Genomic DNA, 18,024 nt, shown 5'->3' with positions numbered 1-18,024 from the left:
TTTGCGCTATAAACAAACAAAAAAAATACAATTTTGAAAAAACGCATTATTTACTTTTTGCTATAATATCACCCCCCCCCCCCCAAAAATGATAAATGAGATAGATATGAGATAGATATTATATATATATATATATATATATATATATATATATATATATATATATATATATATATATATATATATATATATATATATATATATATATATATATATATATATATATATATATATAAATTTCCTCAGTTTAGGCCGATACGTATTCTTTTACATATTGGTTAAAAAAAAAAAATTGCAATAAGTGTATATTAATTGGTTTGCACAAAAGTTACAGCATTTACAAAATAGGGGATAGTTTTATAGCATTTTTATTAATTTTTATTTTATTTTTTTTTTAACTAGTAATGGCAGCGATCAGCATTTTTTAATTGTGACTGCGACATTATGGTGGAAACATCGGACAATTTTGACACATTTTTGGGACCATTGGCATTAATATAGCGATCAATGGTTTAAAATTGCATTACTGTAAAAATGTCACTGGCAGTGAAGGGGTTAACCACTAAGGGGCGGGGGAGGGTTCAAGTGTGTCCTAGGGGAGTGTTTCTAACAGACTGGGGGATGGGCTTGTGTGACGTGGACACTGATCTCTGCTCCCGATGACAGGGAGCAGAAGATCAGTGTCCGGTCATTAGGCAGAAAGGGGAGATGCTGTTTACATCGGCATCTATCCGCGCTTGAGCTCCGTGACACGATCGTGGGTATCCCCGCAGCAATAGAGTCTGCGAGCAGTTTCGGAGCTCGCGGCAGCCGTGCGCCACCGATGCATGACAGTAATTTCAAAGTAACGTACGGGTAGGTTACTTTGCCAGCCGTGCCATTCTGCTGACGTATATATGCCAACAGCAGTCAGCAAGTGGTTAAAGCATGTCGTGTTTGGTATCCATGTACTCAGCATAAGATAATCTTATTTCATCAAACATTTGGGCAAAATAGTGCGTTTTAGTGCATTAGAATTAAAGTGTGCTTTTTCCAAAAATAAATGCGTTTGAAAAAACGCTGTACAAATACTGTGTGAAAAAAATATGCAAAACCTGCCATTTTAATCTATAATGTTTGGGGGTGCAAAGTACTTTTCTTGCAAAAATAAAAATAAAAATTTTCTTCATGTAAACAAAAATTGTCAGAAAGGGCTTTGTCTTCAAGTGGTTAGAAGAGAGGGTGATGTGTGACATAGGCGGCTTCTAAATGTTGTGCATAAAATGCCAGGACAGTTAAACCCCCTACCTCCCCACCCCCCGCATGAGATACCACGTGTGAGACTTGTTGGGAGCCTAGCTGTGTACAGGACCCTGAAAACCAATCACCGCTTTCAGGCTTTCCAAGGACATAAAAAGGTGATGTCACTTTCTCACTACCCATCAGTTTTAGGCCCTGAAATTTCAAGATAGCACAAAACCCCCACTAATTATCCCATTTTGGAAAGACACTGCAAGCTTTTTGCTGACATACATGTGTCCATGGAATATTTGATATTTTGCCACAAGTTTTATGAAAATTACATTTTTTTTTTTACACAAAGTTATCACTAAATGATACAGTGCCTTGCGAAAGTATTCGGCCCCCTTGAACTTTTCAACCTTTTGCCACATTTCAGGCTTCAAACGTAAAGATATAACATTTTAATTTTTTGTGAAGAATCACCAACAAGTGGGACACAATTGTAAAGTGGAACGAAATCTATTGGATAATTTTAACTTTTTTAGCAGATTAAAAACTGAAAAGTGGGGCGTGCAAAATTATTCGGCCCCTTTACTTTCAGTGCAGCAAACTCACTCCAGAAGTTCAGCGAGGATCTCTGAATGATCCAATGTTGTCCTAAATGACTGATGGTGATAAATAGAATCCACCTGTGTGTAATCAAGTCTCTGTATAAATGCACCTGCTCTGTGATAGTCTCAGGGTTCTGTTGAAAGCGCAGAGAGCATCATGAAGACCAAGGAACACACCAGGCAGGTCCGTAATACTGTTGGAGAAGTTTAAAGCCGGATTTGGATACAAAAAGATTTCCCAAGCTTTAAACATCCCAAGGAGCACTGTGCAAGCGATCATTTTGAAATGGGAGTATCAGACCACTGCAAATCTACCAAGACCTGGCCATCCCTCTAAACTTTCAGCTCAGACAAGGAGAAGACTGATCAGAGATGCAGCCAAGAGGCCCATGATCACTCTGGATGAACTGCAGAGAACTACAGCTGAGGTGGGAGAGTCTGTCCATAGGACAACAATCAGTCGTACACTGCACAAATCTGGCCTTTATGGAAGAGTGGCAAGAAGAAAGCCATTTCTCAAAGATATTCATAAAAAGTCTCGTCTAAAGTTTGCCACAAACCACCTGGGAGAGACACCAAACATGTGGAAGAAGGTGCTCTGGTCAGATGAAACCAAAATCAAACTTTTTGCCCACAATGCAAAACGATATGTTTGGCGTAAAAGCAACACAGCTCATCACCCTCAACACACCATCCCCACTGTCAAACATGGTGGTGGCAGCATCATGGTTTGGGCCTGCTTTTCTTCAGCGGGGACAGGGAAGATGGTTAAAATTGAGGGGAAGATGGATGCAGCCAAATACAGGACCATTCTGGATGAAAACCTGTTGGAGTCTGCAAAAGACCTGAAACTGGGACGGAGATTTATCTTCCAACAAGACAATGATCCCAAACATACAGCAAAATCTACAAAGGAATGGTTGACAAATAAACGTATCCAGGTGTTAGAATGGCCAAGTCAAAGTCCAGACCTGAATCCAATCGAGAATCTGTGGAAAGAGCTTAAAACTGCTGTTCACAAACACTCTCCATCCAACCTCACTGAGCTTGAGCTGTTTTGCAAGGAAGAATGGGCAAAAAATTTCAGTCTCTCGATGTGCAAAACTGATAGAGACCTACCCCAAGCGACTTGCAGCTGTAATCGCAGCAAAAGGTGGCTCTACAACGTATTAACGCAAGGGGGCCGAATAATTTTGCACGCTCCACTTTTCATTTTTTTATTAGTTAAAAAAGTTTCAAAAATCCAATAGATTTCGTTCCACTTCACAATTGTGTCCCACTTGTTGGTGACTCTTCACAAAAAATAAAAATTTTATATCTTTATGTTTGAAGCCTGAAATGTGGCAAAGGGTTGAAAAGTTCAAGGGGGCCGAATACTTTCGCAAGGCACTGTATTGTTCAAACATGGCATGGTGGAATTTCACACCAAGATACATTCTGCTGCTTCTCCTGAGTATGGGGGGATACCACATACGAGACTGAGCCTAGCCGCGTACAGGACCCCAAAAACCAAGCACAGTCTTCAAGCTTCCTAAAGGCATAAAATTGTGCATTTTACAACTCACTACCTATCAGTTAGGGAGGCCCTGAAATGTCCAGAAAGACCCCCCCCCCCCCCATGACCTTATTTTGGAAAGTAGACACCCCAAGGTATTTGCAAAGAGGCATGGTGAGTATTTTGCAGATATCCATTTGCTACTTGGGGTGTCTACTTTGCAAATTGGGGTCATGGGGGGGAGGGGTGTTTGTGCTATCTGGGCATTTTGATCAAAAAAGTATGCCCTTAGAAAGCCTGAAGGCAGCGGCAACTGATTTTCAGGGTCAGTGGTAAGACTGCCAAAAAGTCCCACACATGTGTTATCCCCATACTCAGGGGAAGCAGCAGAATATATTTTGGGGTGTAATTTTACATATGCCCATGGCATGTTTGAGCAATAGATCATTTAGTGACAACTTTGTGAAAAGAAAAAAAAAAAAAAATTAAATTTTTCCGCAACTTGTGGCAAAATATAAAAAATATTCCATGGACTCCACAATCCTCTCAAATAGCTTGGGGTGTCTACTTTCCAAAATAGGGTCATTTGTGCTATCTTGGCATTTTATGCATTGCAAAACGGATAGATAGTGAGGAGTGAAATCAAAAAGTTACTCTTCGAAAACAAAGCACTGCCTTCAGGCTTTCTGAGTCCTGTACGTGCCTAGACTCCGAAAGAATCTCACACATGAGGTATCGCCATACTCAGGTGAAGCAGAATGTATTTTGGGGTGTAATTCCACATATAACCAAGGCATGCGTGAGCAATATATAATTTAGTGACAACTTTGTGTAATTTAGTGTCATTTTTCAATCACTTGACAAAAAAATATTTAATAGACTCAACATGCCTCTTGGCAACTTCCTTGGGGTGTCTACTTTCCAAGATGGGGTCATTGGGGGGGGGGGGGGGGGTTCTGCCCTGCCATTTTAGCACCTCAAGAAATCATGGGCAGTCAAACTAAAACCTGCATAAATTCCAGAAAATGTACCCTAGTTTGTAGACCCTATAACTTTTGCGCAAACCAATATATGCTTATTTTTCCGTTTATCACCAAAAAAGAAAAAAAAAAAAAAACGCAGAGGCAAATACCATCAAAAGAAAGCTCTATTTGTGGGGAAAGAAAGGACACAAATTGTTTGCAGTGTCATGCAATGCTGTGCCCAATTACCAGTTAAAGCAGCGCCAAATTGTAAAAAGTGCTCTGGTCATTGCCCAGCCAAATCCTCCAGGGCTGAAGTGGTTAAAAACTGTGCACCGTAGAATGGCAGGGTGGATGATGCAGGGTGTGTCGAGGTCAGATGTCAACTCCTTCCCGTGTCATGACCTAAATTCTGATCAGGAAGACATTACAAATGGAAACGTTGATTACGACAAGATAAGTGACTGTAGATTTAATGGAAAGCTTTGATGTTTGCAAAAGTAGTACATGAATGCTATATTGGTGCATAGGGGAGCTGTAATTTTGAAAAAAAAAAAAATTTAAAGTGTACAAAAGGTGAACTTACCCTTTAATGTCTAAACCGCCAGCAACAAAAGTGAGTACAACCACAAGTGAAAAAGTCCAAATTGGGCCCAATTAACCATTTTCCTTCCCTGATGTCAATTGACTCGTTAGTGTTACAAGGTCTCAGGTGTGAATGGGGAGCAGGTGTGTTACATAGTAACATAGTAGGTGGAGGTTTGGGGAAAAAAAAAAAAAAAAAAAACAAGTTCAACCTAAGTGTGTGATTATGTCAGTATTACATTGTATATCCCTGTATGTTCAGGTGCTTATCTAATCGTTTTTTGAAACCATTGATGCCTCCCGCTGCAACCACCTCCCATGTAAGGGAATGCCACATCCTTGCCGCTCCTTACAGTAAAGAGCCCTCTACGTAGTTTAAGGTTAAACCTCTTTTCTTCCAATTCTAGTGAGGGGCCACATGTCTTCTGAAACTTTCTTCTGTGAAAAAGTTGTATCGCTATTGTGAAGTCACCAGTATGGTATTTGTAAATTTAAATCATATCCCCTCTCAAGCGTCTTTTCCAGAGAAAAATAAGTTCAGCGCTTGCAACCTCTCTTCATAACCAATATCCTCCAGACCCTTTATTAGCTTTGTTGCCCATCTTTGTACTTGCTCCATTTCCAGTACATCCTTCCTGAAGACTAGTGCCCAGAACCGAACAGCATACTCCAGCTGAGGCCGTACCAAAGTCTTGTAGAGTGGGAGAATCATCACTTTATCCCTGGCGTTAATCCCCCTTTCAAAAGCATGCCAATAATCCGTTTGCTTTGTTACCCCTAGTGAGTAGATTGCATATTTTTGCAACCCAAACGCATTTTAAATTTTTCTACATTAAACCTCATGTAGTTGCCCACCCCATTAATTTGTTCAGATCTTCTTGCAAGGTTTCCACATCCTGTGGAGTAGTTATTGCCCTGCTTAGCTTAATATCGTCTGCAAATACAGAGATTTAGCCATTTACCCCATTCTCTAGGTTGTTTCTGAACAAATTAAACAGGATTGGTCCCAGCTCAGAACCCTGGGGAACCCACTTCCCACCCCTAACCATTCCCCATTTATCACCACCCTCTGAACTCAACCTTGTAACCAGTTTTAAACCCATGTATTCACCCCCTATGGTCCATGCACACGGACCTTACTTTGTACAGTAAACGTTTATGAGGAACTGTCTGAAATGCTTTTACAAAAACCAGATACACCACGTCTACGTGCCATCCTACATCTAGATGGCAGCTCACCTCCTCATAGAAGGTTAGTAGATTGGTTTGGCAAGAACAATTCATGAATCCATGCTGATTACTGCTAATGATACGGTTTTCATTGCTAAAATCTTGTATATAGTTCCTTATCCCCTCCAAGAGCTTGCATACTATTAATGTTAGGCTAACTGGTCTAATTCCCGGGGATGTATTTTGGTTCTTTTTAAACATTGGTGCTACATTGGCTTTTCTCCAATCAGCTGGTACCATTCCAGTCAATGTCAGTAAAAATTAGGAACAATGGTCTGGCAATGACTTGACCAAGTTCCCCAGGTACCCTTGGGTGCAAGCCATCTGGTCCTGGTGATTTATAAATGTTACGTTTTCCAAGTCTATTTCTAATTCTGTCCTCTGTTAGCCATGAGGGTGCTTCCTGTGATGTGTCATGACGGCAAACACTGCAGTTTTGGTTACTGAAGCCTCCCTCCGATTCACTGGTGAAGACTGAGGATAGGAATAAAGGAAATGCCTTCGCCATCTCCCCATCCTTTGTAATCAGATGTCATTCCTCATTCTTTATGGGGCCAATATGGTCTGTCTTTTTTACGGTTTATATGCTTAAAGAATTTCTCTGGAATTTTTTTTTTCTCCTCCACTAGGTCTTTCGTGTTCTATCTTAGCCTCCCTAATTGCACCCTTACAGATCTTGTTGCATTCTCTGTAAAGTCTGAATGCGGAGGATTCCTCAGCCTTGTATTTTTTTTTTTAGGCCTTCTTTGCATTTACATGCATTTTTACATTAGAATTAAGCCATCTAGGACTTTCGTTCGCCCTTTTAAAATTCCCATTGGGATGCACTAGCTAATGCCCTTATTTAATATGCTTTTAAGGCGAACCCATCTCTCCTCCGTGTTTTTATTTTCTAAGATTTTATCCCAATTTATATCTTCTAGCAAGGTTCGTAGTTTAGGGAAGTGGGCTCTTTTGAAAGTCAGTGTCTGTGTTCCCCTTGTTTCCCCATTTGTGCGATTTATACTGAAGCCAATTGACCTGTCATCGCCGTTTCCTAAAATGCCCTGTACTTACCAACCATACAGACAAGATCATGGATGTGGAATCAGTAGCTCTAGTAATGCCTTTTAGTTGGTGTCTCTACCATCTGATCCATGAAATTGTCCTGCAAGACATTTAGGATCTGGCAAGCCGTAGACAAATGCGTGGTTCCCTCCTGCCCAGTATATGTCTGGATAATTAAAATCCCCCATTATAACACTTCCCATCCTTGGTGCTAATCCAAATTGTGATAGAAGGTAGTCTCCCCCTACTCCGTCAGGTTAGGGGGCCCATAGCATACTCCCAGTATTATTTTCCGCTTAACTTCATCCCTTTGGAGCTCTACCCATAAGGATTCCACCTCCTCCCAAGCTCCCATATTGATCATCTCTCACATTATACAGGATTTATATAGTGCCAACAGCTTGCGCAGTGCTTTACAAGTGGGCAGACAGTAGACTTACAATACAAATCAATACAGGAGGGATCAAAGGGCCCTGCTCAGAGCATACAATCTAGATTCACTTGTACATCATTCTTGATCTATAGGCATAGCCCTCCCCCTTTTTTACCCTCTCCAGCCCTGCGATAGAGGGAATACCCTTGAATGGTTGCCAGTCAATCATAAGAGCCATTGAACCAGGTCTCTGAAATTTCCACAAAATCTAAATCCTCCTTGTTCAAAAGTATCTCTCGTTCACCCATCTTGTCTGCTAGGCTCCTGGCATTGGTGAACATGCCATGTAGTTTAGACCGGTCAAATACTGTCCTCTTATTGGCTATTCCGAGATTGCAAATAGGACTATACTTATTTTGGGTTTATGTGCTCTCACTAATGCGCTCCCCCCCCCCCCCCAGTACTACCCTCTGGAATACGTGAGACGTGCATCACCGCTCAAAGCAAATTCTGAGAACTCTGAGATAATTGCTTCAGGTGAGGACATCTGGGTGCGAGCCACAATATGCGAACAATGTGGATCATAAGAGAACTCTGGACGTCCACACTCCAAAGATAAAACGGTGTCTTTATTCAAAAATTATCAGGAACACAGCAAGTGACATCACAGCAAAAGATGCTAACAGCCGACGCGTTTTGCACCAAGACTAGTGCTTACGCATAGCTAATGAGTAAGCACTAGTCTGGATCTGTAGTGCACAGCTGTAGTGGATCTGTAGTGCACACAGCACTGCTCTGTGCCAATTCCTGCACTCAATTCCCATCCACGGCTCAGCCATCCCCCAACATCAGTTCTCATCCATGCCACTACAGTGCCCATTAGTGCCACACAAGTGTGATAGGTAGTCAAATTAGATTTGAAATGTATGCCCTAGAACAACGAATGGTGCTACTTTGCACGTTGAGACTCTATGTGGCCAGGCTGTGGAAGTCTCACATGTGATATCGCCATACGCCATATTCAGGAGGAGAATCTATTTTGGGGTGTAATGTATGGTATGTAGATGCTAGGTATTGACTTTTTTCTTCCACAAAGGTTTTCCTTTTCTTTCCACATTTTTCAAGGGCTCGTGGGGGGGAGGGAAGAAAAAAATAAAATAAAAAAGGTTCAAAAGACTCATGCCTGAGAATATAAGCTGGGGTGTTTGCTTTCCAAAATGGGGTAATTTTTTGGGCGTTTCCATGGTCCTGGTGCTCCTGGGCCTTCAAAAGTGCAAGAGGTAGTTATGTGAATTTTATGTCCCTAGAACGCCTGATGGTCCTCCCTGAATGGTGGACCTCTGTATGTGGTAGAGTAGTAGAATGTTTTCAGGTTTCATTTGTGGTGTGAGAAATAACCTGTTCATATTACAATTTTGTGGAAGAAAAAAAAAAAAAAAACTCACCATGATTCTTACTAAATATCTTGGAATGTCTACTTTACAAAAAGGGGTCATTTGGGAGGAATTTGTACTTTCCTGGATTGCTAGTCTCACAAGAAATGATAGGACGTCAGTACATCAGGTGTGATCAATTTTCAGCAATTGGCACCATAGCTTGTAGACTAACTTTCACAAAGACCAAATAATATGCACTTATTTGGGTAATTTCTACCGAAGTATACATTTTTGCAAAAAATTATGAAGAAAAAATTACTAATTTGCAAAATTTTATAACAGAAATGAAGAAAAATGCATTTTTTTTTTAAATGAGTGCTGCAAGAAATGCTGCAGAGGTTTAATGGGTAATGGCGGTAGGGTCAGCCTGTCAGTGCTCAGACCATATGCCGCACACTGCATCAAATTGGTCTGCATGGCTGTCGTGCCAGAAAGAAGCCTCTTCTAAAGATGCACACGAAAGCCCAGTTTGCTGAAGACAAGCAGACTAAGGACATGGATTACTGAAACCATGTCCTGTGATCCGATGAGACCGAGATAAACGCATTTGGTTTTGATGGTGTCAACCTGGTGAGGAGTACAAAGACAAGTCTTGCCTACAGTCAAACATGGTGGGGGGAGTATCATGGTCTGGGGCTGCATGAGTGCTGCCAGCACTGGGGAGCTACAGCTCATTGAGGGAACCGTGAATGACATGGCATGTACTGTGACATACTGAAGCAAAGCATGATCTCCTCCCATTGGAGAATTGGCCACAGGGCAGTATTCCAACATAACGACCCCAAATACACCTCCAAGACTACTACTACCTTGCTGAAGAAGCTGAGGGTAAAGGTCATGGACTGGCCAAGCATGTTCCCAGACCAAAAAACTATTGAGCATCTGTGGGGCATCCTCAAATGGAAGGTGGAGGAGCGCAAGGTCTCTAATCCACCAGATCCGTGGAAACTCTGGTGAACTCCATGCCCAAGAGGATTAAGGCAGTGGTGGTAAATAATGGTGGCCACACAAAATAGACACTTTGGGCTAAATTTAGACATTTTCATTTAGGGGTGTACTCACTGGAGAGAGATACATCGCTCTCTCTAGAAAGAATTGTTTACATTTTTGAAGATTAAGAAAAAAAAACCTGAAATATCACATGGTCCTCTATTCAGTAGAAGCACCCTTTTGATCTAATACAGCATTGAGTCTTTTTGGGAAACATGCAACAAGCTTTTCACACCTGGATTTGGGGAAACTGCCATTCCTCTTTGCAGACCCTCTCCAGTTCTAACAGGTTGGATGGTAAACGTTGGTGGACTGCCATTTTTAGGTCTCTCCAGAGATGCTCAACTGGGTTTAAGTCAGGGCTCTGGCTGGGTCATTCAAGAACAGTCACTGAGTTTTTGTGAAGCCACTCCCTTATTGTAGCTGTGTGCTTAGGGTCATTGTCTTGTTGGAAGGTAAACCATCGGCCCAGTCTGAGGTCCTGAGCACCCTGGAGAAGGTTTTCGTTCAGGATATCTCTTTACTTGGCCGCATTCATCTTTCCCTCGATTGCAACCAGTCGCCCTGTCCCTAAAGCTGAAAAACACCCCCACAGCACGACGTTGCCACTACCATGCTTCACTGTTGGGACTGTATTGACAGGTCATGAGCAGTGCCTGGTTTTCTTCACACATACCGCTTAGAGAGTTAAGGCCAAAAAGTTCTATCTTGGTCTCAGACCAGAGAATCTTATTTCTCACCATCTTTGAGTCCTTCAGGTTTTTTTTTTTTTTTTTTTTTTTTTTTTTAGCAAACTCCATGCGGGCTTTCATGCGTCTTGCACTGAGGAGAGGCTTCCGTCAGGCCACTGACAAACCCCCGACTGGTGGAGGGCTACAGTGATGGTTGACTTTCTACAACCTTCTCCCATCTCCCGACTGCATCACTGGAGCTCAGCCACAGTGATCTTTGGGTTCTTTTTTACCTCTATCACCAAGGCTCTTCTCCCCCAAAAGCTCGGTTTGGCCGGACGGCCAGCTCTAGGAAGGGTTCTGGTCATCCCAAATGTCTTCCATTTAAGGATTATGGAGGCCACTGTGCTCTTAGGAACCTCAGCAGAATTTTTTTTGTAACCATGGCCAGATGTGTGCCTTGCCACAATTCTGTCTGAGCTCTCATTTGCGCTGACATGCACTGTGAGCTGTAAGGTCTTATATAGACAGGTGTGTGGCTTTCCTAATCAAGTCCAATCAGTATAATCACACAGAGCTGGATTCAAATGAAGGTGTAGAAGCATCTCAAGGATGATCAGAAGAAATGGACAGCACCCAAGTTAAATATATGAGTGTCACAGAAAAAGGGTCTGAATACTTAGGACTATATGATATTTCCGTTTTTCTTTAATAAATCTGCAAAAACAACAATTCTGTGATTTTCTGTCAATATGGGGTGCTGTGGGTACATGAGGGTAAAAAAAAAAAATTACTTAAATGATTTTAGCAAATGGCTGTAATATAAACAAAGTAAAAAAATGTAAGTCTCTCTCTCAATTTTCGAACACTGCCTTAACCCCCTTAGGCATGGAGTTCACCAGAGCTTCACAGGTTGCCACTGGAATCCTCTTCCACTACTCCATGATGACATCACAGAGCTGGTGGATGTTAGAGACCTTGCACTCCACCTTCCGTTTGAGGATGCCCCACAGATGCTCAACAGGGTTTAAGTCTGGAGACATGCTTAGCCAGTCCATCACCTTTACCCTCAGCTTCTTTAGCAAGGCAGTGGTCCTTTTGGAGGTGTGTTTGGGTTTGTTATGTTGCCATGTGGCCCAGTCTCTGAAGGAAGGGGGATCATGCTCTGCTGCAGTATGTCACAGTACATGTTGGCATTCATGGTTCCCTCAAACTGTAGCTCTCCAGTGCTGGCAGCACTCAGGCAGCCCCAAGACCAGGACACTCCCACCACCTTGCTTGACTGTAGGCAAGACACTTGACTTTGTACTCCTCACCTGGTTGCCACCACACACGCTTGACACCATCTGAACCACATAAGTTTATCTTGGGCTCATCACACTACAGGAAATATAATTCCAGTAATCCATGTCCTTAGTCTGCTTGACTTCAAATTGTTGGCAGGCTTTCCAGTGCATCTTTAGAAGAGGCTTCCTTCTGTGACGACGGCCATGCAGACCAATTTGATACAGTGTGCAGTGTATGGTCTGAACACTGACAGGCTGACCTCCTCCCTCCAATCTCTGTAGCAATGCTGGCAGCACTCATACATCCATTTCCCAAAGAAACTCTGGATATGACGCTGAGCACATGCAACTTCTTTGGTCAACCATGGCGAGGCCTTTTGAGTGGAACCTGTCTGGTTAAACTGCTGTATGGTCTTGGCCACCATGCTGCAGCTCAGTTTCAGGGTCTTGGCAATCTTATAGCCTAGGCCCAGCTTTATGTAGAGCAACAATTCTTTTATTCAGATCCTCAGAGTTCTTCGCCATGAGGTGCTATGTTGAACTTCCAGTATGAGAGAGAGAGAGTAATAACACCAAATTTAACACCTGCTCCCTAGAGCTGCACAATTAATCGTCAAGAATCGTTATTGTGATCTTGACTAAAGTGTTTAACAATTCTTTCTAGGCAAATAATTTTCTCTGCTCTTCTGAAGCTGCCAAGAATCAAAACATTTAATCAGTTGAAATTAAGTATAAACATTGTAACAATTTGTTAAAGTAATAGACTTCATGTGTAAGTGAAAAAAAGTTTAAAAATGAATTTAACTTGAAACCAAGTGGTTAAACATATATATTTTTAGTAGACACCCTAGAGAATAAACCGGTGGTTGTTACAATATTTTATGTCACACTGTATTTGCGCAGCGTTCTTTCAAATGCATTTTTTGGGGAAAATATTACTTAAAAAAAAAACGCACCAGTAAAGTTAGCCTTTTTTGTATTATGTGAAAGATTTTACGTCGCGAGAATCATTTTTCTTCTAAGCAAAAAATTGTGATTCTCATTTTGGCCAGAATTATGCAGCTCTACTGCTCCCCATTCACAACTGAGACCTTGTAACACTGAGTCACATGACACCGGGGAGGGAAAATGGCTAATTGGACCAATTGGGACATTTTCACTTAGGAGTGTACTCACTTGTTTCCAGCAGTTTAAACATTAAAGTGGTTGTAAACCCTTACAAACCACTATGACCTACAGGTAAGCCTAGATTAAGGCTTACCTGTAGGTCCAAGAAATATCTCCTAAACCTATACAGTTTAGGTGATATTTACCTGAAGACAGCCACTGCGGTCTACGGCGCATGCGCCGTAGACAGCGGCGCACAGGCACACTGGGCAGGCCGCAGATCGCGGCGATATGCCGCGAGTGTCGGCTCCTGTGTGCATGCGTGGGAGTGACCCCATCACGGCTCCGGCTAATCACAGCGCTGGAGCAGCGAGACCCACCAAGAAGATGGACTCGTGGAACTACAGGGGACAGCGGTGACTTCGCTGGCTCCTGTGTCAGGTAAGTGACACATAATGGACTACTATGCGATGCATAGTAGTCCATTATGCTTTACCTTTGCAGGGAATCAAAGAGGAAGTAAACCCATCAGGGTTTACTTCCTCTTTAATGGCCGCGTTGCATTATTTTGAGGGGACAGTAAATTAACTCTGTTATACAAGCTGTAAACTCACTACTTTACATTGTAGCAAAGTGTAATTTCTTCAGTGTCACATGAAAACATAATAAAATAATATTTACATAAATGTGAGGGGTATATTTATATATTACACACACTTTTCCTTCCTAAAGAAGTCCTTCTAAAGCAAAGATTCAAAATAGATACCGCAACATATCCAATATAAATATGCATCCAAAATCTCTAAAATGTCTCAGAAAGATCAACATGTGGCCTATAACTTGGGGAGATCAGTTTTTAAATCTTTCATAGCCTAAAAATAGGTGAAAAATGTAAACATGGATGAATGTTGAGAAATGCCCATTATCTCAAGATACTATAGTACACAGAAAGCCAGGCACTGCTCGAAATTCAAGGAGGAAATCTTAGATCACTGCTACAATGAACTCCTATTTTCCTACATAGAACAATGACATAAGTTGTGCCTAGTTTTTAAAACTGAATTCAGAGAAAAGATTAGTGCCAATATCATATCGCACAATGCTGCTGCATCAGTTATCAAATGAACATACCTTCAATAAAACAAACCATAAACATAAAAAATGTGTGAGCTGCCAGCCAATATGGCTTTGCTTAAAGTCCAATTGAACCCTTGTTTATTATTTTACAGCTGTCAAGCTGCATATACTTAAAGCGGGAGTGCATTAAAAAAAAAAAAAAAAAAAATGTATTAAAAGCCAGCAGCTACAAATACTGCAGTTGCTGACTTAATAAATGGACACCAACCTTTCCTGGAGTCCAGCGATGTCGGCAGCCAAAGCCGATCAATGGCTCGGATGCTGCCATTCTCGGTGAGGGAATCAGGGAGTGAAGCGTTACGGCTTCACTTCCCGATTCCCTACTGTGCATGCGTGTCCTAAATGGTCCCCGCTATCTCCTGGGACCTGTGCGTTTCCCAAGAGACCGGGAGGGGGAGCAGTAAGGGGCGTGACTCCCGCATGAGTCTATTCCCGGAAGTGGGTGCAGATACCTGTAGGGGAGGAATCAGATGAGTGGAAGTTCCACTTTTGGGTGGAACTCTGCTTTAAATATGGGGCCATTTGACATTTTTATACTTTTTATCTTGTCAAGTGTTAATAGAAGAGTCACAACATAGTTTTCTTCTCCAGAAGCCCAATGCCCCCCTAAAATAGCCCCACATTTCAATTATGTTAACCAGGGTTTAATTGGGTCTTTAGGTTAAAAACCATCAAGGCTGTCATCTTGATCTTCTCTTTACCACTTTGCGAAAGCCAGACCCAGAACAAGCATGCAGCCCTGTAAAGTATCAGGCAACCCGATCTCAACATGCTTCTTCTGGGTCAACAACTCCCCCCTGAGCTTATATCTGACACACCAAGATCGCAATTCCTAGATTTCTAAACCCGCAGAATGCTTTTAAAACAGAGAAAACATTTACCTTTGGAGTCTGCATTTGGGAACAGCCTGTTCCAGGGAACCTTATTTTTATGAGGGAGGGAAAGCAAGTAGTTTCTAGCTTTCAAATTTATTATACAGTTTAGATCCTCTTGAGAAGGAGATCCAAGAATGCCTGTAAACATAGAACAAACAGTAAAATGAATTGCACATTTTTAACCCTATACATTTTTAACTAAACACCTTTAGCGGTTGCCCTTACCCAGGATATGATTAAGTTGATCAAGATAATGCTTTCCTGGAAATATGGGCCTATTAGAAAGCATCTCTGCAAGAATGCAACCGACAGACCAGATATCAATTGATTTGGTATATCCCTATTAAAAAGAGAAAATAAAAAACAGTTAGGGAAACAATTTTATGTGGCCTAAAGCAAGCATCAAATTTGCTCAAACTGAAAAAAAACCCAGGTCATCTAAAACCCAACAGTCAGTACCCAGCAGTGAATAAGGCTTGTAGAACAAAATGCAAGGAAAGCATAGCTTCTTTATGGGAGGGGTGGGTGAGAGCCATCCCTACCGTGATAAAACAGGGATTATTGATAGTGGGTACAGCAGCCACTCGTGATAATCTCAAGTGAACCCAGCAGGGTGGTTGTAACCAAGTAAATTGTTTTGTATGAGCCCTGTGCAGTGACCAGCGGCTCCCGCCAGTCACATAGCCAAAGTCCGTGGACCCAGAAGGAAGACAGGTGAAGATGGTGAGCCTCCAGCGGTGACAACGTATTAATGGAGGGCATCTATTCAGGTAAGTTTCACATAATGTACTAGTATGCGATGCATACTAGCACATTATGCCTTTACTTTGCAGGTCAGGGAAAAAAAAATAAAATAAGGCAGCGCTTTACTTCTTTAAGCCGGGTACACAACAGACAGCACCGTTCGAGGTTAGTTCGGCGATCTTGCCCGCTAAGAAATTGTGTTACAACAGGTGGAAGGCCGCCCGCCAAAACACTCAGATTAGCGATCTCTGCCATTGGCTGAGAACACTGATTGTAAGTGTCGGCTGCTGGTTTTCCAGCATGCACATCCGAGAGAAGCTGGTTGAACGGACAGCTTCCATCAAAGAGACCAACACAGGGAGTTGAATGTCAGTTTTTTTTTTTTATACACACACTGGCCATTGTTTCGACATTCGGCCCATGTGTACCCAGCTTTACACTTCAAAAACAAGGGAGACTAATTGACAATGTATACGAGATAGAGGCCTTAGATTGTAAGCTTGAGGACAGGGACCGATACATGAGGTGAAAGATCTGTTATTTATATAGCCTTTACTCCATCATAACCCTTTATATGTCAGGGCGTGACAAATTGGCTTTGAATCCAAGCCCTTGTACACACGGTCGGACATTCCGACAACAAAATCCGTCTGATTTTTTCCAAAACTGGTGTTGCATACACAAGGTCAGACAAACTTGTCGGAAAATCAGATCGTTCGGAACGTGATGACGTCCATTGACTGCAACGGGACTATGTTCAGGCTAGTAGCCAATAGCTTTGGTCTTGTAATTTGATGTGAGCATGCGTGGCACTTTGTCCAATCGGAATTCTCTACAAACGATTGGACAAAGTCGGATCGGATCATGTCGGAAAATTTTATATCCAGCTCTCAAACTTTGGTCAGACATTCAGACGGAAAAAGTCTGATGGCGCCCACACAACAACACGGTCCGATCGGACATTTTCCGTCGGAATTTCCGACCGTGTGTACAAAGGTTAAGAGACAGCAAAAAAAAAAAAAAAAAGTTTAGAGGCGGTTTTTTGTTGTGGGTTGAACAGTGAATAAAGATTAATTTTTCCTATAACCCTCTCACAGCCAGAGTAGGTTTTACACATTTAAAAAACCATTTTAGGCCTGAAGATTACATAAAACCCCCAAACATTATCTGAAAGCAGAAACCCTAGAAAATAAAATAGTGCTAGTTCCAATTTATTATGTCACGCGATATTGCTGCAAAATTTCTGAAAAAAACCCCCACACATTAAGTTAATTTTGGGGGGCACAAAAATACAAAGGATATAGATAACCAACATGCCAAACCTTAAATTTGTGCATGCCCGTGAAATGGCGACAAACTTCAGCACCATATATTCTCCACAGACAACACTTTAAAAGAGTGTGCAGTGATATGCAACGTGTATCGCAATTAATGTTTTCATGCATGGGTGCCCCGCCATGTGCGTTTACATTTGTACGCGTGCAGAATAAGGTGAAACCTTTTAAAAATTAAACCCCCCCCCCCCCCCCCCCCCCCCGTCCCTCCCAAATCCCATAAGGGACAAAAAGGTCCCCTACGTTTTTTTTGTTTTGGTGACAGGTTTGTTAAAAGACTCTGCATGTCTCCCTTGTGCTCCAGGAACATGGGGTGTGTAGAGCATTCGGGTGGAAGCTCAAGCACCAGAAGACAATTTCCTGATACCCTGCCTTATGTCAAAGGCACACCCATGTGTTTTCAGCATATGCAGATGGGGAGGGAAAAAAAAAAAAAAAACAGCATTAAGCATTTCATCTTTACAAATGCCAAGAAGGTGCACCGATTTCAGTCAGGGAATATTACCTTTATAAAATGCAATATACTATGCTTAATACAATTTAAATGATACTTAAACAGTACAGGTCTATATCAGTTTACCAATACAAAGACAGCAAAACTCTATTCATTTTCAAGACTGCTCAAAAGATACTGCAGCACAGAAGAAAAAAAAAAAAAAATAAGTGGTCAGAAAATCAAAGGAAACCTGTACTGCACAAATATGGAAGCGGTCATTGTTAGACTGCTTTCACACCACACCGCTGATAGCGGCGGCGGTAAAACGCCGCTATGTTTAGCAGCGTTTTACCGCCGGATTTGCGGCGCATTTCGGCCGCTAGCGGGGCGCTTTTACCCCCGCTAGCGGCCGCAAAAGGGTTAAAACCGCCGGCAATACGCCGCAATAGCGGCGTTTTGCCGGCGGCATTACAGCGCTGCCCCA

The 18,024-nt window shown here is 42.0% G+C and overlaps 1 protein-coding gene across 1 annotated transcript in view; it reads right to left on the bottom strand.

Annotated features, from left to right (window-relative positions):
* Positions 1–18,024, bottom strand: part of MAPK1 (mitogen-activated protein kinase 1) — a 146,746-nt gene that overhangs the window by 38,504 nt on the left and 90,218 nt on the right. The window contains exons 5-6 of the mRNA XM_077461641.1: positions 15,252–15,366; positions 15,033–15,164 (exon numbers count right to left, since the gene is read on the bottom strand). Coding sequence (XP_077317767.1) covers positions 15,033–15,164; positions 15,252–15,366 — 247 coding nt within the window. The remainder of the gene's footprint in view (positions 1–15,032; positions 15,165–15,251; positions 15,367–18,024) is intronic.

This window comes from Lithobates pipiens, unplaced genomic scaffold (assembly GCF_037356315.1).
Source record: "Lithobates pipiens isolate NorthernLeopardFrog02 unplaced genomic scaffold, aLitPip1_a1.2 Scaffold_3, whole genome shotgun sequence".
Lineage (NCBI taxonomy): Eukaryota > Metazoa > Chordata > Amphibia > Anura > Ranidae > Lithobates > Lithobates pipiens.
Note: the sequence above shows the minus strand (reverse complement) of the source record. Positions and strands in the feature narration are given on the sequence as shown.